At 39.7% G+C, this 26169-nt stretch overlaps 4 protein-coding genes across 12 annotated transcripts in view; 2 read left to right on the top strand and 2 right to left on the bottom strand.

Moving 5' to 3' along the window:
- The window catches only part of fryl (furry homolog, like), a 103409-nt gene extending 90641 nt beyond the window's left edge, over positions 1–12768 (top strand). For 6 of the 9 annotated variants that reach the window (XM_084091474.1, XM_084091470.1, XM_084091469.1 and 3 more), the window contains 9 exons: positions 1254–1636; positions 3406–3613; positions 3962–4111; positions 4407–4505; positions 6424–6492; positions 7450–7467; positions 8216–8326; positions 9879–10072; positions 10883–12768. In XM_084091474.1, coding sequence (XP_083947600.1) covers positions 1254–1636; positions 3406–3613; positions 3962–4111; positions 4407–4505; positions 6424–6492; positions 7450–7467; positions 8216–8326; positions 9879–10072; positions 10883–11186 — 1536 coding nt within the window. In that variant the 3' untranslated portion in view covers positions 11187–12768. The remainder of the gene's footprint in view (positions 1–1253; positions 1637–3405; positions 3614–3961; positions 4112–4406; positions 4506–6423; positions 6493–7449; positions 7468–8215; positions 8327–9878; positions 10073–10882) is intronic. The other 3 variants (XM_084091471.1, XM_084091468.1, XM_084091475.1) reach the window with 1 other exon arrangement.
- A 594-nt stretch (positions 12769–13362) lies between these two features.
- Positions 13363–15991, bottom strand: zar1 (zygote arrest 1). Its single transcript, XM_084091478.1, has 4 exons — positions 14661–15991; positions 14393–14485; positions 14199–14273; positions 13363–13936 (listed from the first exon to the last, which is right to left on the bottom strand). The coding sequence occupies exons 1-4, from the start codon at positions 15312–15314 to the stop codon at positions 13793–13795; spliced, it is 966 nt and encodes a 321-aa protein (XP_083947604.1). The 5' UTR covers positions 15315–15991; the 3' UTR covers positions 13363–13792.
- A 1222-nt stretch (positions 15992–17213) lies between these two features.
- On the bottom strand, positions 17214–20769 carry slc10a4 (solute carrier family 10 member 4). Its single transcript, XM_084091476.1, has 3 exons — positions 20098–20769; positions 19341–19551; positions 17214–17904 (listed from the first exon to the last, which is right to left on the bottom strand). The coding sequence occupies exons 1-3, from the start codon at positions 20625–20627 to the stop codon at positions 17359–17361; spliced, it is 1287 nt and encodes a 428-aa protein (XP_083947602.1). The 5' UTR covers positions 20628–20769; the 3' UTR covers positions 17214–17358.
- Positions 20770–21955: 1186 nt separating this feature from the next.
- LOC311068795 (uncharacterized protein) lies at positions 21956–25992 on the top strand. Its single transcript, XM_084091466.1, has 3 exons — positions 21956–22266; positions 22506–22848; positions 23990–25992. The coding sequence occupies exons 2-3, from the start codon at positions 22515–22517 to the stop codon at positions 24637–24639; spliced, it is 984 nt and encodes a 327-aa protein (XP_083947592.1). The 5' UTR covers positions 21956–22266; positions 22506–22514; the 3' UTR covers positions 24640–25992.
- Positions 25993–26169: the final 177 nt, after the last annotated feature.

Here is a 26169-nt window from a genome sequence, read left to right as displayed (position 1 = left end):
GTCAGTTAGTCATTAGTCAATTAGTCCTGTTCGTCAGATATATTATGGGTAAAGATGTTTTCCCATGAGTTTGATAGATTTTATAGTTTGCTGCTATTTAGCTCAGTGCTTCATGTGATTTATGAATGGAGACACAGTGGTCCATTTAATATAGATCCTCTGATGTCACAGGTTTATTCCTCTGCAGGTCACATTTACATCATAAGTCAATGGTGAAAGATTAGCCCATACCATTATTGATTTTTTTCCCCCTCTCCTAATAGAAGTTTCGAGAGCGTATAGCAAGGCCATTTTGTGAGTGCCGTTGCTTAAGGGTCCCTTGGTGACATTCACTCTAAGTTTAATGTTCCCAAGCGCTTGATGGAGATTGTGATCCATGCTCTTATTACCTCGCGCTTGGACATTTGCAACTCCTTTTATTTTGGTGTATCAAAGTCCCAAACAGCACGCTTACAGGTGTTTCAAAATGCTGTGGCGAGATTCCTGAAGGGAAAGAGGAAATTTGATCTTTTGAGATCCCTTCATTGGTTACTGATAAATTTGAATATAAAATTTTATTACTGGTGTATAAATCTTTAAATGATTTAGCATCTTCTTATTGGTCTGATTTACTCCATTTATATTCTCCCACTAGAAGTCTTAGATCTGAAACGAAACTTCTCCTTCAGATTCCTAGAACCCGGCTAAAATCAAGGGGTAAACAAGCTTTTGAAGTGGCTGGCCCCACACTGGAACAAGCTCCCACTGTATATTGAGTTCAAGTCATGTCTCAAAACATTTATTTTCTATTGCTTTTAGCTTATAATGATTGTTTTGTTTTAAACTGTGTTTAGTATTAAGTTAGTACTAATTTCTATTAGCTGTATTTTCTATGTGTACAGCACTTTGGTCGGCCAGTGGCCGTTTTTAAATGTGCTCTAAAAATAAATAAAAAACTAGAAAAAACTAAACTAGAATGTTCATGCTGCCCACCTGGCCTGAATGTTTTTACAGCATAGTAAAAATAAATGCACTTTCTACCGCCACAGCTCTGGAGTGTTGTAATATGGCAGTAGGTCTGCTAAGTGCTTAATGCACACAAATTCACAGCAAAGTAGCTTCAATAATATGCACTAATAATACAGATTTTTGTATTATTAGAGTATAAAGCACTCACAAAAAAAAAAAAAAACTATTTATTGCCCTCCAAAAAAACGGTGCCCCTTTTGCCGCATTTCCTGATTGCCCTTTACTGTCCATGTTCACATTTGCAGGATGCCAGTGTAACTGCAGCGGATGAATTAAGTAGCAGTGTCAGTGAGGATACGGGGTTTGGCAGTGCCCCTCCTCTACCATCAGACCGCTCTGAAATATGTGACTTGCCTGACTCCCAGGACCCTACCGACGACCTGGATCCAGCCCCCCCTCCTCCACCGGTCATTGACAGCCCGCCTGGATCCCTTTTCGATGAGGAGCCGGTGCTGCCGCACCCCATCATAGACTCCGCCTTGGACTCCATGTGTGAGGAGGAGACGGTTCTGCCACTGGCTCTGGACTCGGCCCCCGATTCAGTATGTGACGAGGATGTGACATTGGCTTTGAAAGAGCTAGATGATAGATGCGAAGAAGAGGAGGCTGATTTTTTTGGCATGTCCAGGTTGGTTTGATTTCTGTGGTAATCATTCATGGGGTTGAAAGTCAATCATGACTAAATGTTCCAAAACCCTACCACCTACATAGACAGCTACCTTCAACGGCAGTATCCTAACCAAAATGAAACCTCAAAGTAACTGATCTTAAATGCACTTCATAGGCTTCTTCATAGGATTCTTCAAATAGTCACTTGCATGCAACACAACTAGCTTTTCTCACATGAAGTGCAGCATATGAAATTCTAAATTATGAAAACATATTAAATACATTATGAAATATACACTCATATAGTTAAAGTTAAAGTTAAAGGCTGACCAAACTGCAATTATTCCCTATAATTTGTAACTGCTTTGGTCAGGAGGGCGCCTAGGATGCTGTCTAAGTTAGGCCACTCACAGTGCTATAGAGTGTGGTAGAATTAAAATGGCAGAAATGACAAGCAAACTTTTTAGCAATCGAATTATGTACACTGCTGTTCAAAAGTTTTGGTTCTATGATTTTTTTTTAAATGTTTTTGAAATAAGTCACTTATGCTCATCATGGCTGCATTTATTGAGCAGTAGTTTATACAGAAATTATCAGCATGCTATTGCTTCCAAATATACTCCCAAGTTTTAATTTGAGCATAAACAGACATCACTTTAACATAACACATTATTTTCTGGGATGCATCAGGATGGATTAGTGCTTACACTGCAAATGCAACATGTTTTTGAGTGAATTTGAGTGATCAGATCACAAAACGTTTTAAACCCTGTTTACCACTGTTTATTGCTGTCCACTTTTGATCGGATCATCTGAGATCTTAATACCAGGTGTAAACAGAGTCTATTTTTGCTCAGCACTGTACAATTTAATACCATTTAAGTGTTGCTTCTGTTGTGCTGTGAGTTTTATTAACGCTGTGAATGGTGATCTCATACTTGGCAACATTATTGCTCTTGAAGGTCAGCCATCTGTACCCAAGCACATCAGAAAGTGCCTCCACAACTCTCCTTATTCATTCTTATACACAAACACTCACACACACTTCCTCTGCAGTGCAATAGATCATCCTCTAAGCCCTGATGTGTCTGACTCTTACATGATTTATTAATAAAAATTATAGGTAGTGATTCAACAGAGGGCTCTAATTAGATTTTTGCGCATACACGGCGCGATGAGGGCCTTTCCTTACTCGTCCTGGCAACTTTCTGCTGCTGAGATCCATTTAACAGAAAGAGAGGCTGCATTCGCCTCTCCGCGCGTGTGGGAACTGCTCTGGTGCGGTGCAGCAGCGGGTGGGGGAGGGATCGAGAGGGAAAAACAGAGAACGTCACAAACGCAGCGGGAGAATTTAGGCTAACACGTGAGGTAAAGAGCTCAGAGAGGCAACTGCGATAAAAAGAGCGTCAGAGCAGGAAGACATTGAAGGGAAGGATAAAAGCTGTTAGTGAGGATGAAGATGAAGGCCATGTCCTCCACATCTTTCAGCAGCACTGGTCTCAAATTCTTCTACTCTGTGTGCTTCATCAAGCTCTTCGGCCCTTCAGTCCTGTAAGTGTGTCTTTATCTGTGTGTGCTTATTTTGATTTTGTGCATCTGCAGTAGATTTAGACTGTAACAACACTGCAGCACAGGACATCTGCAGTGAGAGAGAGAGAGAGAGGAGGGAGAGCTTAAGAGAAAGAACAGCATGTCTCTGTTTACGTTTTTCCTTCCTGAATGATGTGACTCTTTGTGTTGGTGCTCACGTCTCTACATGAGTCTTGTTGTTTCCATCTTTGTTTACAGTCAAGATGAGGGTGATGCAGACGGCTTTCCCGAACTCCAGGCCTCGCCACCTCCGTCGCCCTTTCTCTCGGCTATTTTGGCAGCATTCCAACCCGTAGCCTATGACGACGAGGAGGACGCCTGGCGTTGCCATGTCAACCAGATGTTGTCGGACTCGGATGGGTCTTGTGCTGTGTATACCTTCCATGTGTTCTCACGACTCTTCCAGGTAAAATTAAGAGTGTTTATGAGTTTGTACTTGCACATTGCATGAATATTAATAACCGTTTTCTGCAAATACATTACATACAAATACATTCCGTTCAAAGATCTCGTAAATCTCTGTAAGATTTCGTTTAAAATAAATTAATATTGTTATTCTGCAAGGATGAATTTAATTGATCAAAGGTGACTGTAAAGACATTTATAATGTTACAAAAGATTTCTATTTCATATAAATGCTGAACATTCTGTTCATCAAATCCTGAAATAAATGTATCACATTTTCCACAAAAATATTAAGGAGCAGCAACTGTTGGTAATAATAAGAAATGTTGATTTTCTCCTGTCTCTTTAGCACATGCAGAGGAAATTTGACTCTATTACCCATGCCTCAGTACGCTTCCTTGGGGAGGGGCTCCAACGAATGGGAAACCAGTTCCTTAGCTCTCTAGAGGTCATGACTTCCTGCTCCCAGTGCCCTACAGTCCTGCTGGATGCTGAAACTGTGAGTTCATGCATTTAGAGTATGCACTTCCTCTGCACCTCACACCTGAATACTTACAATACTTATAATAATTAAAATACCTGAAGACAGTGGAAGATCACAGTTTATTGGCATTGCATTTAGGGTTAGTTACATTTGCCTGTTTACAAAACTGATGTCAAATCATTTATCTATAAGTGTGATAGTGTGACATAATTGCTGTATTTAGTGAACTGTGTGTGTGTGTGTGTGTGTGTGTGTGTGTGTGTGTGTGTGTGTGTGTGTGTGTGTGTGTGTGTGTGTGTGTGTGTTTTAGCTGGTCTCCTGTGGACTTTTGGAGTCACTAAAGTTCAGTGTGTTGGAGTTACAAGAGCATCTGGACACTTACAACAGCAAGAGAGAAGCAGCCGAACAGGTGACTCACTAACTTAAACAATATCAGACACCTTAACTACAAACCATGTGTAATGCTTTTTAAAAGTCACCATGAAATCAAAATGCTCAATCTTATTTTTATTGAATATTGCATGAATGAATGAATGAATGATTTTTAATTCATGTGCCCTCGTAATCTTTAATTAAAAACATTAATTTCCCCTTACATCTCTTTTCTGATTGCGTGTGCATCAGTGTAAGGGACGCTAATGCCTCCCATTCAGCAACCCCTCATGAGATCACTGCGATTAGCAAACAACAGTGATTCAACCATCCAATCAATTCCCGATACACAAAACTAAATCTCGTCGTACATTTTTTTTCTCGTTTGAGAATGAAAGATAATCAAAATTCGCGGAGTAGGAGGCACGATGCTCATGGCATGCATTGACAGCGGCTTCTGCCTGGGCACGGGCCAGGCAAAAGACATAGATCTCAAATCCATCGAGAAGCTCAATGGGCCCTGTGCAGACTGAACAAGGCTTTAAAGACATTCTTGGTCACCGAAACAAGGATCTTTGTAGTCCTAAAATCCATCCATCCATCCTTTTTGGCAATGACTCGACAGCGAAAATAACGATAGATGTCGCAGTTTTGTATGAAGAAGAAAGACTCTGAGGAAATGGCGCCCAGCGCTGCGTTATATACCTAATTCGTGCTTGAACACCATTGGACATTACAGTGTTGTTATGCCAATCAGGCTTCGGTATTCCAGAAGAGAGGCGTTTTCCCATAGCGCCATCGATTACGCAGCATTGAGAGACCGATATTGAAAGGGAACTCACATTAACTACTGACTTGCATATCCTTACATACCCACATAATTTATTTGCCTTCCATGGAATACATGGTAATCACTGATGGTGATTTATGATTACTTTTTTTCTAAAAAGAACAATAAATGTAGTCCTGTGATCTTTATTTCAAGTATTTTGAAGCCATATGATTTTAGAATTTTAAATTACTCACTGAAATTCTTTCTTTAAATTCAGTAAATTAATGAAAGAACATCTGGTAGCTCTTTATTTTACAGTCCTGTTCCCCATGTACATACTATGTACTTGTTATAGTTATTACAATAACTGGGTAATAACTAGGTACTAAACCTACCCCTAAACCTAAGCTTAACCCATGTATATACCTTACATTAACCACTACTTTTTTAAGGTAAGTACACTGTAAGTACACGTACTGTAGAATAAAGTGCAACCGAACATCTTTGTTTGCATTAAGATAGAAGTGGTGGACTGATTTTCAGCTATACCCAATTCTGGTAGATATGGAAAGTATATAAATAACCTGGGCATTTTCTGTGCAGTTTGTTCGTCAAAGCTTAATCTTTAAACCCATCTTTAAAGGGTTATGCAATGGAGGAGAGACAGCAGAGGAGAATAAGCTGACAGTGCAGGATCATAAAATGCTCCTTGACGTCTCTTTGCAATTATTGTTGGCTACTAAATCATATCAGGACGTGAGTTGATTTAGCCAGCGCTAGCTTCCGTCAGCTTCCATCTCTTCATGCACGGTCACTAAGAATAGCCTCACGGAGCCCCTAAATCATTTAGCTGGGTGGACAGGCTGCAGGAAGGGGAGCAGAGGGGCCAGATGGGATAGTGGATGACTAGGGGACGGTAATTGGATGAGACGCAGGCACTGCCTCTAGCATTATGTCCCGACCCCCTCTGTGCTTAAACAGACCCTCTTTAATTTGCTAAGTAGTTCACTCTTATTAAATTTACCTCACACACACACTCCCATACACACTAGTTGTCTCTCTCTCCATTTCTGTTTCGCACTCACAGAAACGTCATCTGTCTTTGCTCACATTCACCAATAACATCAGAAATTTACACCTGCACTTGGTTAACAAGGTAACTCATCTCTTCTTCTCCTTGCAGTGGTTGGATAACTGCAGAAAGACTTTCGGTGATAAAGACGGTAACCAGCGACCAAACACTCAAGCTCAGGTATGAAAAAAACACATCACTGCATGTCTGTTTCAGCATGCAAACGTGAACATTTGTGCTTTACATATTTCTATTTATCTCTGAGAAATAAATAAGAATGTAAGAACATCTGTAAGAGTGTAAGCAAAGGTGATTCGAGGGCAACTGATTTTCACAGCTTTCTACCACTCATAACCAGGTCCACACAGAATCTGTGCAAGCCGAACTCACCACAGATTTCTACAGTATTTAAATGTCTTTTTTAAATGTTAAAAGTTCTTCACATCCCTCTCATCCACACGATTTAGCCGGATCCCCCTAAAAGACTGGAATAATGACTGCTATCAGTATATATCAGTATATATTCAAAGTACAATCTTACCAGCCCCAAACTTTTGAATGGTGTAGATTATGTCTGTTCCTGCTCATATCTAGTGTGAGAATTATGATTTTGGTAGCTTTGGTAACACTTTTCAATTGGAGTCAATCCATTTACATTTTTTAAATACATTAGGTATCATAAACGTACATTATTTACAGCATTTATTAATCTAGATTAATGTTAATATAGCATCTTTATTTTCTCTGCAACTTCATAGCGTTAAAGTCAGGTTTTGTGATGCCACAGTGGAAATGATTTCTGCCAACATTGCTCTATCTTACTATTACTTGCATTGGTTTCAATCTCTCTCATGCTTTTCTACCTATTTTGCATTTATTTAGGTACGTTACATATGTTTGAGTGTGCAACTGTGCATAAAAAGTGAAAATATATTCAAAGTAATTTCTCCCCGAATGCATTGCATGTGACTGCAACCTTTATGTCATTTGTTAATTATCAACAGAGCAATATTTCTCTCTCTCTCTTTCTGTCTCTTGTGGTGGTCTTGGGGTGTTGTGAGCTCACTAATTTTTGGTCTTTCTCTCATTTCCTGTGTTTCCTCTTTTTTTTTGTGACCGGCTGTCCTTCTTGCTTAGCAAATGGAAATGCTAGCAGTAAGTTGTTTATTGTATTTTAGAGCCTTTCGCAATCCTTTCTATTCAGCCATGCACTCTGAGCATTCATCTGTTCTTCACTGATACATCTGCAAAATCATTCTCAACCAATCAGAATTCAGAACAACCCCTACATCTGATCTCTTAACAACACCACAGACGTGTCCAATTCATGATCATTCATATATCATCACTACAAGCTTCATTAATGAATTTAATTATTTAATGGCTTAAATGAGTTCTGCATAGTTACAGTGTTAACTTTGCTAATGCTAATTTGCTAAAAGGTTACTGGTGTTTTAATGCTTCTAAAAATCATATTATGCATTAAGTGTGTGAATGGAGTGTGTCCATGGACAGCTGAGTGGAGTATGGTTGAGAAAAGTAGCTTAGATTCCTTGTTCCAGCACTTTTTTGCATGCTCCATCTAACTCATCTGCTCACTGACATATTTTGGATCACTCCATTCAGATCTGAAGTTTTTCAGAAACATCACTCTTTCAGGGTTTCGTTCTGATTAGGGAACCATATAGTCATGCTGCACAAAATGATTCACCAGGGTGTAACCCTTCCTCTCCATCTCAAAGTCAGAACGTTCATCCTTCTATCTGTCTATCCCTCCATTTGATCATTCATCTGGCCGTCCGTTCATCTGATCATGCTGTTTTGCTACTGACAGAGCTAATGATTAGAGCTGAAGATATTGAGGTGATGGTGTCATGATCTTTCTTCCTCTCTCTATCTCTAGGAGCTGGAGTTGTGTCGACGGTTGTATAAACTCCATTTCCAGCTCCTACTGCTCTTTCAGGCCTACTGCAAACTCATCAGCAGAGTGGACACCATCAAGAGAGAGGCAGAGGTTTGTATCTGCTGTGTTTCCTTGTATAGTTAGAAGCTCTTATAGTATATTTTTATTAGATACTTAAGATATGATTGTAGAATAGTCTGGACAACGATACGAATGTAACCATGATTTTAGACCTCTGTGATTCTTGGACCTGCACAATGATAATAAGCTGCTCTATTGATAAATGTTTCTTTTTAAAAACATACCAGCTGGCACACCACTATTAAAAAGAAAAAAACGTCAAGAAAGACAATTCAAAAAGACAATAAAAAAAACAAAAACAAACAAAAAACGGTTAATAAAATTAAAGATAAGCCAATGAATGGTTATTGATTGAGCAAAGTTGTAAACAAGTGGTAAGACTGAATATGAATGAGACATTTTGAATGAGAGGGTTAGATGTTCTCCAGGCATTATCTTGGCTTTGTTGTCTGTCTCCACCAATAGACTTCTTGCACAACACTGTTTACACAGGAAACATTATTGCATCCATCATTTTAGAAGGGTTAGTTCACCCAAAAGATGAAAATGTTGTCATCAACCTTCATGCCGTTATAATCTAAACCCATAAAACTTTTTTTCATCTTTGAAACTCAAATGAAGAAGTCTCCTCAAAAGACTTGGATTTCTGACCTGGAGTTGAATGGATGTATTTTATGATGTCTTTATGAAATCTTTGAAGCATCAACGTTTTGGTGAAAAGACTTTAAATGGAGAGACAGAAATCTCTCAGCTTTCATTAAAAATATCTTTATTTGTGTTTTGAAAATGAATGAAAGCCTTATGCGTTTGAAACGACATGAGGGTGGGTGATTTGATGACAAAATCATTTTTGGGTGAACAATCTTTTTTTTATGTAGAATAACATTAAAAGGACATCTTTGACTTGCAACACATAGCTATTTTTTTCAGCATCTCAAGGCAAGATTGTTGGAAGATTGTTGCAACTTTAAGATGGCGTGTCAATAGATGGATGGATGGATGGATGGATGGATAGATAGAAAGATGTAAGGCCAGCCATACAGGCAGAAGATGGTCAGTTTTCTTTTTGCATTTTGTGGTAGTTTGTGTTAATGTGTGCCAGTATGGACACATAAAGGCCTACTGCAAATAATGCTCTTAGTGCAGCGTAACTTTATTAAGCTCACTGAGGGAGACTGATATGCTTAACACAGACCAGAGCAAAGCCATTCAGCCTATCGCTCATCAATACAAACTCACTTACGCTTTATAGACCGTACACACACACACAGACCTCAGCAGCCTCTGTTATGTAGAAAGAATATAACAGTTCTCATATGTTCAGCTGGGGGCAGAGACGGTTTTGTTATGTTGGTGGTGACGTGAGTTAATAAGCACTGCCTGAGGAATATCCATTTCAATTTTCAATGCGTTTATGCTTAATATGACATGACTACGGTGTGCTTTAATTGTGTGTTAGCTGATTGATTTTGTATTGGTGAATTGGTCGTTTTTCGGGGTGTGTGTTTTTTTTTTTTTTGTTTTTTTGGTGACAATATTGACTAAATGATGATTTAAAATGACATGCTTGTGTGTTTTTCAGGTAACTAACATGTCAGAGGAGCTGGCCATATTAGAGAGCTGTCTGAAGGAGGCGGAGTCAGTTGGTGATGGACAGGAAGGAGTGGGCGAGTTTGAGGTGGACCAGTCGAGCACAGAGACGGCCATCCACTCACTTATCGAGAGTCTTAGAGCACGGGACTTCAGCACAGCTATCGCACAAGTTAAAGCCTTCAGGTATGATAAACAGATTAGTTACAGTAAAACAGAAGTTAGCAACAGATATTTTCTTCCGTATTGTAATGTATAGCCAAGTGAAACGTAGGGCGGGACTTGGTGGTTGTTTGAAAATTGCAGCGATAAAGTATTTATAATAAACGGCAATTTTCCATAAAAAAAATAATTATTGTCCATTTTGATTTCAAGGTTACTTTAAAGTCGCAATGTAACGGAAGTAGCAACAGATCTTTTCTTCCATATTGTGACGTACATTGGATTATCAAAAAAGAAAAAAAAATGTAGGGCATAGACTTGATTCCATCCATCAATTGTAAGAAAGCAGCAGGGTTTAAGTGAACTAAATAATTAAAGTCCATCATACATTACCAGAAAGAAGTCTGTTTAAAAATGGACATTTATATTCTAGCATTTATAACTAGCACCAAGCAATACATCGCATTGAACAGCTCTTTCCTTTTATTTATTTTTTTGTCATAAGTAGTCTTGTAGACAAGCGACGTGGCATATTGTCAATCACTTACGCCGAGTAGCTCTACCCACAGTACAGTCTCAGTGGTCCAAAATCTTGCTCTTCATAGTTTGTTTGTTAAACAGAAACCATATTCTGATTGGCTGATTTCAGAGTGGACAGACAAATTGCTTGTTGCTGGCAACATGTATTACATCATGTCCAGTTAGGATCCATAATCTAATTAACCATCTTGTTAACCTCCTCAAGTTCTCTTTTGCATAAATCTGATAGATTCCAGTATGTATTTTCCTCTATAAACCGCCTTCTATCTCTCTTACTTCCCTTCATTCCCTCAGGTGCCTGTGGCCTAATGACATATTTGGCAGTGAGAGGGATGATGCCGTGCAGACGCTGCTGCACATTTACTTCAGGCACCAGACTCTGGGTCAGACGGGCTGTTTGGCTGTGGTGGGCCCCAGCAGGGATCTTTCTCAGGCCAGCACGCGCCTCATGGAGCTCAACCTTCAGATCCGCGAAGCTCTCTGCAAGGCTCAGACTCACCCGCACACCCACCAGACGTGCATCCTGTCACCGACCCCCACGGCCCACATCCAGACACAAATCGACACTCAAAACACAGTCCTCAGCACTGGACTGTGAGAGTTTCGCAAACTCAACTCTCTTCCTCCGGGGTGGTGGGTTTGGGGATTTTCACGTAGACTTCACCTCAAAGGGCTAAAGAATGTGTGGACATTAGTTACTCAAAACTATTACGTACGTACCGCGTTTTTCTTCCCCCCTTTCTCCAAAATAGTTTAACCTCTTCAGATGTTGTAAAAAGTACGAAGAATGGGACTGGTCGAGAACCATTAGGAGGGACACTGGGCGATAATGATGCTAAAATTGAAGCTTTTTGGCGGAATGACCTATGACCTCTGGGTGGCATCCTTTTTTAGACTGATCCACATCCGTCTGCCCCATTATGCACTGGGGCAGAGATGGGATTTGAAGCGTGATTGTGAGAATCAGAGGATCGCAATGGATCGGCGAGACTCGCATTGGCGATTGCAAAAAGCATGCTTGAAAGAGAAAAGCCTGCAACAAATATTTTTTTGAGAATTGTATTTTTTAACAGTCTTAGGTTGTAAATGTTAGGATATTTAACAAGTAATTGTAAGCTGGGGGGGCCATACCCTCCATTTAAAGAGGTTTATCTGTTTAACTTTATTGACCTGCGTCGGGGAGAACTTTCAGCTTTCACTGGGCCGCTCTTACAAAACCCTTAAACTATAACCAAATAAGTAGCTGCCTGTAGGAAACCATAGACTCTTGTGTACGCGTGCGAGGACGAGTGTGAGCGTGAGAGTGTGCGTGCGAGTGCGTTTGACATGGACTGATATTTGCACACCCGTTCTCTCTCATACATGCACGTTAACAAACCGAGATGCACAGGTGAAGTGCAAACTGGCTGCAACTCATGGAAATATCAATAACTTATTTTACTCTGTATATATTTTAGAAAATGTATAGTGTAAAAGCAGTATTTTTCCTTGTACATTTGTGTAATGCACTGTTCAATCAGAGAGAGCTCAGTAGAGGGTAAGACTAATGCAAAAAAATTGCGAGTTGAATAGCTGTTGGGAAGTCATGGGCTGCCCTCTCCTTTATGATAATACGCCACCTTAATCTTCAATATTTCCCGACGAACGAGCTCGGCTTCTCAGGTCGAGCTTTTGCCATATGCATTCCTTGATACCCACTGTGATCTCCATGTTGGCCCAAAGTCCCCCACTGAGAGCCCCTGCTGAGGGGAAACTGGGGCTAGTGTTTGTCCATGTTGGCTCTGTCTTAACCCTAGACTCAGGGCTGCACTGAGGGTTTGTGGGCTCTGCGACGCTTCTGAAAGGCACTGCACTTCGCTTGCCAAACTCCAAGAGACAAAAGCGATATCCTCAAACGTAGGGAGGAACCGTTTAATTTGTCGTGGCACATTGAGAAATAAAACGTTCACTGTATTCATTCCTCTCAGAGATCTCTTCTGTTGCTTGTTTGGTACATTTTGAATGCTGTTCTTAATTATTTAATGGATATATTATTTACCTGGAAAAATATAGTTTTTATCTAGAGGTGCATTATCTCTTTTTTTCTGTTTCCCCCTTTCACATTTCTCTCTGGTTTGTCGTTGTCATCTGATTTACCTGCTTTTTCCTGTACTGTTAAATAAAAACCTGATTATAAGCAACTCTGGCTTTTTGTCATTTCCTGATATCCAGTTATTAACCATACAAGCGGTACGTTTGATTGAATATGCATTCTTTTTTTTTTGCTCTTTCCTCATATATTAGTGCCCACACCAATGGATGACAACATTATTATAAGCCTGTGCTGCAGTTATGTCATCTGACACTTCAAAAGTTATCGTTCATCAGCTGGAATAAATTGTTCAGAAAGGGATTCCAACAGTGTGGCTCCTTTGTGTCAGTACCATTATAGGTCTACTGTAGATATTTTCCTTGGTGTGAATTGGTCTTTTTCAGGTTGTGTAGTATGTGAAACTTTGAATTTTTTTGGTAACAACCCCATACATTGCATAAATACACAAGTTACTGGTTTTGCATTATTTTAAAGTTACCGCAAACCATAACCAGTTAACCATTTGTTCATTCAATTTAGGTTCTTGACCACTGTACAAACCAAACCGCCCCATTTCATTGAAACTTAAATTCAAATTTGAAGCTTAATTTGTAAAAAAAAAAAAATAATAAGTTTTTCACTTCATATTGAGATGTAAAATGTGCACTTGTGTTCTGCATGACCTCTGGACTACGCAATTTTAGAAACTACAGTACATACAGTACAACAAAAAAAAGTTTAGCTTTTAGATAATTATACTAAGCTTAAATGAACACCAGTCAACTGAACTTGTGCGTTTTGGCAGTTCATTTATGAAAAACGCAAAGATAAAACTTTTAGTACATCGTTATGTAAACGTACCCTAAAAGTAAGCCATTCAAATCATCCTTCTGCAAAGCAGTTCACATAAAACTTTGGTTCCAGATGTGCTAGTAATTGCCATTTTTATTTTTCAGAATTGACACCTGCAGTAACTGCAAGTACTGTACAAATTAAAGCAAAACAAAAACAAATGAGACTGCAGAGACTGATGGACCTGCCTCCCCACTGCAGTCTTTGTGGAGCGAGGATGCAGAGACTGAAGTGGACAATCCAGCTGGGCAACAACAAAGCCTGAGCACAGCACAGAGGTGCTAAATGATGTATTTGAAGCTGAATGTGCTGTCACAGGAGAGCCGCTTGCCTTTGCAGCGGCCACACAGATCCTGCCGGTGAGGTCTTTTGGGGTCCACATGACGTGATGTTACAGGACATGTGCAGCGAGTCTTCTTACAAGTCTGAAAATGAATAGATAATGCAAAGTGCACAGTTAATATACGAGTGTAAACTATTGGCACTCCTAGTTCAAGACTGTTCATCAATAAAATGGACAGTTGATGGGGACAAATTAAAGTTGGATCAGTTTAAGTATTGCGCCTTCATTTAAGCCATTTTAAGCATAGTTTCTGTGTTTTTACTTCTACCCCCCTTGGAAGTTTGCTGTGGTCCCATAGAACGCCTCAGGCCCTCTAGTTGAGAACAATGGCAGGACTGGCTTACCTGACAGGTTATGTCTTCAACCCTGTATGGATTGAATGATTTCTGACATGTTCTGCAAAACTGCTTGAAATAAACCTTTAAGAGACAGTAAAGCGTGAATCAATAGCTATACACTTGCAACAATAGAGGGGGGAAACGTGTGTCTGTTTAACATGGGCTAGTCATGACAGTTAAAATATGTAGCCATCCATTACCTTGTTTGTGCCTTGGACACACCACACATAAGCACTTTCCCAGCGCAGGTTGCAGTCTTTGCAATGATAGTAGCCATACTTCTGCTCCAAAAACTACATTAAGACAAGTTAACACACTGCTGAAAACTTAAACTGCTTTCCACCTAGTTTTTAGAAGGTAACTTACTCCATTTGTAATGTAATATAATTAATATTCAATTGCACTTTAGAGTCAGTGAAAACAAAAACAAACATGATTTGGCGTCAAGGATAATGAACTTCCCCTAACCTGGAATCTCACGCGAGCCTTGGACTTGGGTCCGGTTTTCACTGGCTCGTTTCTGTTCTCCTCATTTGTTTCCGTCTGTTTGTTTTCATTTTCCTCTGGACTAAGCGGTTCCTTCACGCTCTCCTCACTCTCTTTGCGCTCGTCTCTCTCAGCACTTTCCACCTTCTCAGCGCGGTCTACCGTCTCCGTGTCCTTCTCCTCTTCCTCCTCTTCTTCTCTGAAGAGGGACACTAATCTCCTGGACTCGACCGGGGAGTACACGGCTTGAGTGCGCGGGAACCGGATGCCGCCGCTGATGGGGCTCCCGGGGGTCTGGACCTCCTGCCGCCGCTGGCGCAGGGCATCACGCTTCCGGGCCAGAAGGGTCCGCGGGCCCAGAGAGCACTGGATGGACGCGTCGGTCTTCGGGTTGACCTGGACCGCGATGTCTTTGGTGTTGGCTTTCCTCAGACGCGGGGTGAGGTTCGGGTTGATCTGAGACAAGATGGACTTGAGCTGCGCCCTGTGGTAATTATCGAAGTAGCTCTCGCCCTCACCGCAGTTGGCGAAGTAAGCTTTCTGCCTCCAGCTCTTGAACTTGGGGTTTTTGTAGGAATAAGGATTGTAAGAAGAGTAAATATAGTTGTCGACTGTCTCGTTACCATACGTAGCCATTTTTTCGCTTAGCCGAAGGGCAAACGCATTGCAGCAGGTTAAGTAGACACAAGGACACAGATTGAGGTCAGGTGGTTAATTAACTCCAATTAACTGGATTCCCACGGTTAGTGAAAAAATCCGAAAATATCAGGGACTTTTCAAAAGGGATTTTCGTTTTCCAGACCTGAAAAAGTCATAAACGTGTATAATTCTTGTTGGAAAATACGATTTAAATTGTTAGCTGTTTTGGTGTTTAGTTTGTTGACCAGTCACCATGTTTGTTGCTTGTTTGTCCAAGCAGGAATACACATCTTGACCAGATGGATCATCTTAATTGGTCATGGACAGTTCCATATTCTACTTTTAAAATACATATTTCATTGAATTTGAGAGATTTCACTTGTAACATAATGTGCATGTTCCCAGCTTACACCAAAGAGCTGTCCTTGGATGTAATTAATATAACATTTTAGCATAAACTAGTTATAATGTCAATATAGAATTGATTTGATATTTGATATTTAAAAATGCATATTATATTTTAGAAAAGTTATTTTAGAAAAGTCTGAATTTGTGCTAAATACTCTCTCCCCAGGTGGAAATACAGACAGAAGTAGTTTGCACCAGTTCCAAAAGCATAAGCACAGTATTTGACTAAAAATGTATTAAAAATGGCTTCCATTTTACTGAATGGCATAATAATTCAATTTAAATACATAGCACTAAATTGTATTATTTAAATATATTTACAAATTCTGCCTATTGTTTGCCACTTCAGTTGTCCTATTACTAAAAATCAATACTGTATTAATGTTAAATAATAAATATTAGATTAATATTAAGTTTTTTAATATATATTTAATATAAATTAGTTTTTTGTGAGTGCATATAAAATAATTTCTAAACCAGAGTCTGGCAGTGATATTGGAGGAACAAAAATAATAATTAAAAATGCTTGCTGTAAACATTTATTCATCTTGCAGGCGTTTTCTTATATTCTGATAAACATATACAATATTTTCATTTCGATTACAGAGATGGATCGCGTATTTGGATATTTTCAGAAGGAAACTAGCACATAATCACTTTTCTAGAATAAACCTTATTTCAAATAAAGTCTGTTTTTATTGCCGTAGGCTTTTCCTGTTTTCCAAAACCACATTTGGTCTGACGCTGACATGTTGTAGCCTTGGTATCGGTCATATCAAGCCGATCAAAGGTAATCCTGTAAAATCCCACTATTTTTTGAAGCAAGAATCTCAAAAAACATATTTTGTCTTGTTTTGGAATCAGAAACAGACTGACAGTCAGTGATGTGCAATATAAGGCGTGGGATGTGAATCAGTCTTCTCATCCTCTGGGTCCACATAATCAAATAAGCCAATGTAATCCTTTTACTGCGGTAATAGCAGGATTAATTTACAAACAGCAGCATAAATCTATATTAATGGTGGATTGCATACACCCATGACACTCTGAAAATGTCTTATACATTATTTGAATAAATGAATGAATGAATGTATGAATAAATTCTCTGAACAAAAAATACAAATATATCATTTATATAGACATACACCTTTCTCTATGTGTGTGTGTGTGTATAAATATATATATAAATGTATAGTTTTATATAATTTAAGAATTATATAGAATTATATATTTAATATAATAATTATATTTGTCTACAAATGGTATTCTTTTTATTTATTTAATTGTATTAATAAATGTCCCGCAGCATGTGCATTTGTTTTTGAATTCGGCATATATTTTAAGCTAATTCCGAAAACGCCATTGAATTGTAATATCTGGCTAGTGTGTTTAGATAAAGATTTCAAACATTGGCTCGGGATATTCAAATTCAGTATCGCCACTGTGTGATGTCATGATGATATTAGTTTCCAATTTCACAGTCTTGCAATCCTTTTTGGCACATATTAGTTAGAATGCTGTGAGTAATTATTAGTAAAAAAATTCAACAGTGAGTGATGGCATGAATAAATCCTAATGTAAATACGCAGGTCCTATGTCTATAGCGAGTCTCAGGTCAGTTGTTTTCGTCCCCTTATACAGGCGTGGGGCTTCCAACATCATCCTGTGACTCTAGCACAATGACATTGGGATCGCTCACTGTTACCGCACCATACGTAGAATCAAACGGCACATCTTCTTCTTTCATTCTCTTGTAGGATATGTTTGTATCATCATCATCATCATCATCCTGCATGAGGTCCGGTTTATGTAGTACCTCTGTCCTGTACATGCGGTAAACCAGAATGAAGATGCCAGCCTCCGCTGCCTGGAAGAGTGCGTACAGCAGAGGAAACATATACATGCCTCCCATCAGCTGCGGAGGGAACGCCAGCTTCAGGATGGCCGTGCAGAGCTGCACGTTCTGACATCCGGTTTCTAAAGACACGGTCCTCCGACTGTTGGGGGGCAGGTCGAAGAGCGTGGCCAGGCCGTATCCTGCCGCGTAGCCGGACATGGGCATGAGCACGGCCACCAGGTAGACGGAGGCGGGGATGGTGGCCAGCAGCTTCGGGCCCAGCATAGTTCCAGTCATGATGAAGAGCATCAGCAGAGTGACCAGGAGAGACCACAGAGACACCTGGACCACAAGCACAAAGCATAGGCTGGTAAATCTTACAAGCAGTCAAGTCACCTTTATCTATATAGAGCTTTTTACAATACAGATTGTTTCAAAGCAGCTTTACAGTGAAAATTATGCAACAGAGTTTGTTTCTGCTGTACAGCAGATCTAGAAGAAAATAGCGTCATAGTCCAGCTTAAGTAAGTTCAGTGATGGTTCATTTTTGTTGCAAAAAAGTTATTAATTTAGTTCATTTACACACTATTTCACTGTAAAATCTAAAAGCGTTGTGTTGGAATTCATACTTATCTTCAGTGAACATTAAGCCCCGCCTTCTTTGATCTGATCATCATTTTGTTGACAGGCAGGCAGGACATCGTATCATTGCATTCGGACCAACTGCAATGATTTGACGAAAATGTTTTGGTCCTGTGACTTCCACAGTCACTGTTTTAATATTAAGACCACTTCTATTATTTATTTCTATCATGATATGAAGAGAGTTTCAACCAGTATAACAAAAAGTGTTTATTAAACAAATTGTCTATACCCTGCCTTTAATTACAAAGTGATTATTTATTTTTGCTAATTATTTTATTTCAGTTGGTTTTTCAGTAACAGTTGTTAGTTTTGTTATTTATGATTTTTTTTTTTTTTTTTTTTTTTTTTTTACGAATGTTTTTTGACCAATAGTTTTAGTCTTTGTTTCAGTTTTTGTTTACAAAAATATTGTGATGTACTACTTGGTAGACATTATCCTGGTCGAGAGGAACTGCTGTGAAGATAGCACTGTGTAACAGGATTCAGCGGGCAGCAATTAGCCGTAAAAGGGTTTTCATTAATATGTCTGGGAACAATTGATGTGACATATTTAGCTATGTATGGCCTGGGGAATGAATCCTGAAAAGAGTGAATGGCACAGACAGACACATGATGATACTACTAGAGGAGAAAAGTGCAAGCTATGATGAGTGTGACAAATCAGCCCACTTTTATCCACTCCACTTTCCCGTCCCACCCAGCCCCCCAACAGCCTCTATTCCTTTATCACACACTCTGTCACCCCCACCCCTCCGCCTCTCTCTATCTCACAGTCGCCACTGTGCTCTTCTGTCCAGGCTGTTCTTAGATAAGCTCAACTGAAAGGAGGAACCCATGCGCGCATGTGGCCACTTTGCCCTTGGGCACTTCAGTCTCCTAATGGCCAGAGATTGTGGACGTTAAGACGACATAAGAAATCCATCACCAGTGATATTTAAGAAAAGACAGCATAATTCAGCATAATCATAATTCAAAATTATTTTCTTGTGATGAAGATATTCCACTAGTGACTCCTCTAAATCAACTGTCTGATGTTTCAGTTTCCTTTTCCTAATAGCAAATGCACGCAGCTGTGGCCCTATATATATATATATATTTGTTTTTGTTTTTTTGTTTTTTTTGCATGTAGTCACCTTAATGATGATTTCTGCCACTCGAGCATAGCGCTGTCTAAGCCAGACCCCGAGCCCGATGGGAATGAGGGTGCTGCAGAGGGTGAGAATGATCGCGCCGAAGGGCAGAAGGTTGACCACGGGTGTGTTGATCCATGCGCGACTGTACATCCACAAACACAGCGGCATGAGCACGAGCGCCAGGACAGTGGACGAGATGGTCATGACGATGCTGGAAAAAAACCCCCAGCAAAAGCAATGTATTACCAAAGTCAGCCAAACAAAGTTGACGCGTTATTCAGACCTTTATTTCATTTATGTGTTCTATGCACGCATAAATATTTAACATTTAAATTAAACATTTATCAAATATTACATTCTCGCAATATATATCTTTTTATTTTCTGTGTAATCTGAGACGGATTTTCACATTATTCACGATCACTTATATTTCACAGATCTTCGCATTTTTCTTAAATGAGCCTAATAACATATTCTCACAAACATTTTTATACACTCTTAAAAATAAAGATTATTTATTGTCATCGATGGTTCCACGAAAACATTTAACATTCATGGAACCTTTACATTCCACAAAGATTATTAAGATGTTCTTAACTAAAAAATAATGGTTCTTTTAAGAACTGTTTAGTGAAAGGTTCTTTGGGAAACCAATAATTGTTGGTCACTGCAACAAAAAAAAAAAAAATCCCTTTGAAGCCTTTATTTTTAAGAGTGTAGTTGATCATCGGACGGATGTAATAGACATCATAGCTACCTGAGGTTCATCTCGCCGTTGACCAGCAATGACATGATGTTGGAGAGGTTTCCTCCAGGGCAGCAGCCGCAAAGCAGCACAGCCATAGCGGCCACATCATTGAGGGAGAAGGCCAGAGCCAGGAGGAAGGCGATGAGGGGCATGAGGACAAACTGGCACAGCACCGCCAGCAGGACTCCTATGGGCTTTCGGATGTGCTCGCCCAGCTGACTGAGCTCCACCGTGCAGCCCAGCCCCAGCATGGTGAAGCACAGGACAAAGCCAACAAACACATTAATCCAGTGACTCAAGGGTGAATCCCAGAAAGCCACAATCAGGTGAGTGGGCTCCTCAGAGGGCGAGAATGGACCCGCCAGGAGCCCCGCTGGAGCCACATCAGTCCTGAAGCTGCTGAGCACGAGAGACAGCGGCTCTTCTGTGGCGCGCAACCCTGCCACGGGAGGCTTCTCCGAGAAGCTGGCTGGATCCTCCGTGAAGTTCAGAAGTTGCGTGAGCGCGGCGGTGTTAGGCACGCTGCCGGAGGTCTCCATCGCGTCTCTAGAGCACTGGAGCTCTCCAAATGAACCTTCAGTCTCCGCGGGTGTCTCCTCCTTGACCGGTCCCCTAGCGGCGCAGGATCATTGTACGTCTGTCAGCAGTGACTGAGGGACACTGGGATGTCCAGCGCTGAGCGCGCGGTGCCACCGGGAGGGGTTTGGCGTAGAGCGCGCGTCACCAAGAGCCATTACAGGAGCCATCCACAACAATTAACTCAGAAACTGATCACAAAGACACATTTCTGGAGAAATTCTTTGGATTTGGATTGGAACATGAACGCTGGAACTTGTCCATCAACGTTTGTTATTCAGCACTAATATTTTAGGACCTTTATTTCAATTCTGTTTCATGCACTCACTCAGTAGCTATAATTTAATTCATGTCTTTTTTTTCATTAGGTCAGAATTACCAAAAAGAGCATACTGACAATGATGAAAATATTTAGGTGGGGGGAAAAAAACCTTAAATATAGGCTAGCTAAGGAAAGCGTTCAATTTTAGGGTCATCTAATGTTCACCATAAATCAGTTTGGTCTCAAATTTCGTTAATTGTTTACATTGTTTAAAATTCCTCAAATAGCCTGTTCAACAGTCTTGTTCATATGGATTGTCGTAGCCTACCTGTTTGTATTGACAATTCAATTAAAGTTCTTATACTCTATTTGGAAAATATCACAAGTAAAATGTATGTCAATTGTACCAAATATTAGATTGTTTTCAACTGACAACGATTTTTTTTTATGATTAATTTATATAGACTAAAGAACAACAGCAACAACATACATCTCTGTTGTTGAAAAAGACCATTGATGATGTAAAAAAGTCTATTGATTATTGATTTGTAACTCTGTTTTCCCTTGTTGAAAATTCAATATAATCAGTTCACATAAAATCACATGCGGTGTCACAAATGAATGAAATGAAATTAAACAATAACAACGATAATAGCCTAATAATAAAACGTTAAAAAGCTAAATTTCCTCAGTAACACATTATAATAACTTAACCAAAATAAACGGTTTAACTAATTATTACTAGCTCAAATAGCCCAATGCTTAACATCATTAATAAACCCCGGATGTGTCGTGGCTGACCAGGGGTCTTTTAAGCACAGGTGAACATTTCATCAGCAATAAACAAATCACTGGGACAGTTGTTATATAACAAAATTTGAAATTAAAATGTGTCCATTTGTGTAGAACATTTGTTGTGCAACCTTTTGTTCATTGTGCAATGCTTATGCTGCTGCCAAAACATCAATCATTTACATGTATTGATCTAATACTTTACTGTTATAAAGCGTTCCATATAAACATTTCCTCAGTTTACATTCAAATTTGAAATTTTTACAAATTACACAGCCTATTTATTATTCCACTTTTATTAATACAACAGCCGTGTAACCACCTATACTTTAAATTTGTTATATATTTCTTTTAGTAAAAGTCTTGTGTACTTTCACCCTTCAGGAATGTCCAGATGTTCTCATTATTTACATAAGTGACGGGGTTTCTCTGACTGTCCTACTTTCCTGTAAACAGTGCTCGAGTCACACACGGACAGTTCTCTGTCAGGATATAACTGAGGGGAATGAGCAGAGTTTGGGAATAACTGGACAGCTAAACAATAAAAGGTAAGATGACGTTTTGGTGATATTTTATCATTTTAGACTGAGCTCCAGTCAGGGAACTTACATAATCTACATTTCTATGTTTCTACATTCCTTTTTCTTCGCCCTTCTTCTTTTATTATACATTCATGAAATTATTTTTGTTCCGAGTAAATGTCTTCTCAAAAAACGAGGAAACTCTATGCTAGGAATAAATTAGCATCTTAAAAACAAAAAAATAATTTGAACTTCAACTTTTGAAGCTTGTGAAGATGAATTCCTGGCTCATGCACGCGCTCTCGGTGATGCTCGTCTTCTGTTGCCGTGACGCCCTCTCGTGTCCAAAGCGATGCACGTGCCACTTCAGCGCCAAAAGCACCGAGGTGGTGTGTCCTGATGCTGGCCTCTCTCATTTCCCTGGTGACGGTCTCCCAGGCAACACCACTTCCTTAACCATCCAGTTCACCAACCTGAGCGTGCTGACCTCTCAACACCTGAAAGCCATCCCACTGCTAGAGGAGTTACACCTGCCCGGAAACAAACTGAGCAGCTTACCAGCAGATCTTCTGAAGGACCTTCATTACCTGCACACCATAGACCTCACGGGTGAGTCTGTGTGTATAAAAGCACCTTGAGTAGGCTTGAGGTTAAGATTCTCTACGTGTATTTTGTAGCTATGTGCGCGGAAGTCGTTTTTGGCGTGAAAGACGAACATCTCTTCCTTTTAGTGTTGTGGAGAAAAGTCTTCTCTTTCTTGCAAATGAAGCTCAAGAGGCAGAGTTCCAGAAGTCAAAATAAGGCTTTACTGAACAAAGCAACAAAGCCGAGACGCCTGTGCAGGACATCTGACCATCTCACTCGCAACTCACACTTTTATACAGTTTTTTTAACCAAAGATCTCATTTGCAGGTGCTTTCTTCCCTTTTCTCTTCCTGGAGTTTCCCCAACACTTTCGCCACAGTTACTATATGGTTTTCTCTTTGTAAGGGTGGCGACTGCCAACCAGTCCAACACATATTTTGATTGTTCCACAAAGTGATTATTTACATTTACCTCAGTAGTCATTCAATGTAAAGAAAGCTCGTTTCTTCGCTAGAGCATATCGCTAAAATCATAAATATATTGTTTAAAAAATGTACAGTGTTGAATATGCATTATATTTTATTATAATACGGATAGTTCCAGTCCTTGATTCTGATTGGTTTAGCCGCGTTCGAAGCCGTTGTAAATTACAAACATACACCTGTGACCGCATTACATTAGTATTACTGCGCAACTGCCGTTTGTGATTCTTTTATCGTGATTGCTTGCTTAGCAATCTCTTTGGAACTACATTGCTTGGCGGATGAATAAATGTGTTATAAAGTTATATTTTTTGTTGCTGGTGTTTATTTTATGAATAAAATTAATATTAAAATGAATATTTTTATGGAGTAACCGTTTTATAAAAGCAATAAGCCCCTTGAAGCCGTGTTTTACAGTGGATTTAGAACAGCTAAGGGGGTTTTAGGAACTCCGCTCCATGTTGTGCCTGACAAACGCCCCTTAGCTGTTCTAAATCCACTGTAAAACATGGCCTCAAGGGGCTTATTGCTTAATTTTATATTTTCAGAAATCTCCAAATTCTGTCAAAAAAAATCTTTGAAGGCCACTTTCTGTTTCAAGTTTTAATGACAGCCAAAACAACTGAAACGATGTAGCAGGTCACAGACTGTTTTCTAACTCTTCTCATCCAAACTGTTCACAGACAATGAACTTCGAGAGCTGCCTGCGTATGTTTTCCATCATGCTCCACTCCTCAACCTGGTGCTGAAAGACAACCGCATCTCCAACCTCCACCCAGACTGGCTGCCCAGCAACAGCAATCTCACATGGTTGGATTTGTCCGGAAACCATCTTATGAAATTCCCAATGGCCCAACTCCAAAGTCTGAGTCACCTAAAGATTCTGCACCTCTCGCAGAACAAACTCGAAGAGCTTCCGGTTGGGTGTCTAGATGCTCACCCTGCTCTAGAGAGACTTCATTTGGACCAGAACAAAATCCAGTCCCTGGATGTAAAAGCCTTTAGTCATTCTGCTAACCTAACTCACATCTTCCTGCAGAAAAATCGACTAGACAGCCTCCCGCCACCTGTATTTCAAGGGCTCAAGCGCTTGGAGTATGTTGACCTCAGTGAAAACAGGCTGCAGTTTCTGTCTCCTGGCGTATTAGATATTAATACCAGTTGGGTGGAGTTGACCTTTAACCCGTGGCATTGTGACACTAAAATAGAGTACCTGTGGAGGAAACTGACCATGGAGTCCCTGCAATCAGAGCCCAAATGTGCTACACCAGGGAATCTGAAAGATCGTGTCATCGCAACACTCACCCGCAAAGAAATGGGCCTGCCAGAGTAAGAGAAACAAGATCTAAAAGAGAAGTAGAGGAAAGTAAAAGGAAATGTGTTTAAAGGTCCCATTGCATGAAAATTTCACTTTATGAGGTTTTTTATCCTTAATATGAGTTTCCTAGCCTGCCCATGGTCCCCCAGTGGCTAGACGTTTTGATGGGTGTAAACCAAGCCCTGGGTATTTTTGAGAAAATGAAAGCTCAGACGGGCGAATCTAGAAATCTTCCGTCATAAGAGGAAAGGTTACCTCCCCTTTCTCTTCATTACCCGCAAAAAGAATTTGGCCCGCCCATGAGAAAATGAGCTGCGCGAGCGCGATATTGGTTTTTCCTCGAGAGACATCATGGCTTGCAAACGAGCGAAGCATGGCAGTTGCTCAGTGTTTGGATGTACAAATGAACACAAAAGTATTTATTTAGTTCCTTCATCCGAGCCTCTGAAGAACCAGTGGGTCATGTGAATGTCTGATGTGTAATTGTTCAAGTTCAGACAGATAATCTTTCTTTCAAAGTCGTTCAATACTGTTTATGCATCAGTAAATCAAGCCAGTGACTAAACGATCAACTTCACGTCGTTTCTCTTAATAGGATGAAAATAATATTATCTAAACTGTGATTAATATACAGAAAGCGATCAAAGAACAATCCCTTTCCAATCGCCCAAGCTGTCAATCACACAGCGCGAGTTTATCTGGACACTTGCCAAAACTCGTTATGAAATCAATGACGCTGTTACACTGCACAACGAAGCTCTTACTGTACTTACCTCATGTTTGCATTGGTGAAATCATTAGTGAGAGTGCAGAAACTGCGTTGCAATGATAAGATCTTCATTCCCGCGATCAACAGGCTGTCATCTGCTCAATGCTCATCACTGCAACCTTTTATGTGATGGGAATAGATCTAAATACTTAAAAAACTTATCACGATTCGTTAATCCCGATAGCTGTAGTAAAAACGTATAAAAGCTGTAATAGTAAAAGTTTTCGAGAGAGTTCCACATGTAATGCTAGATATTTCATATGCAAGCATGTCAGCCAATCACAGCAGTGGGCGTTTACACTGAAGTCTCACAGCAGACACGTCCCTTCAAACAGAGCGTTCAAATCAGAGGCTAAAATCAGGCTAGGAAATATGCCTTTTATTTCTAAATTATAACAACTTTTGATCTAAAAAACATACTACCATTATAAGGGCACCCCAGGAAACATTCTAAAATAATAAAATAATCCATGCAATGGGACCTTTAAAAAGGAGGGAGAGGGGACTTTTAAAGCAACTCGCCATAATGGATCTCACAAAAATGGATCATGTGAATGTTTGCAAACTGCATTCCAAATAAAGTAAGATTTCATCTTTAATCTCTTTTTTTGTTTGTTTTACAAAAATTGCAACAGCACCTAATTGTAACATAATTGTTTTTTTGTTTTGTTTTTATATTTAAAATCCCATTTTAAAGTAATTGTTACTTAAAAAAAAAAAAAGGTCAAAAATAATAATGAGAAGAAAAAAAGACTGACACACTGTAGATTTTATAA

Source organism: Abramis brama (genome assembly GCF_963993115.1).
Source record: "Abramis brama genome assembly, chromosome: 18".
NCBI lineage: Eukaryota > Metazoa > Chordata > Actinopteri > Cypriniformes > Leuciscidae > Abramis > Abramis brama.
Note: the sequence above shows the minus strand (reverse complement) of the source record. Positions and strands in the feature narration are given on the sequence as shown.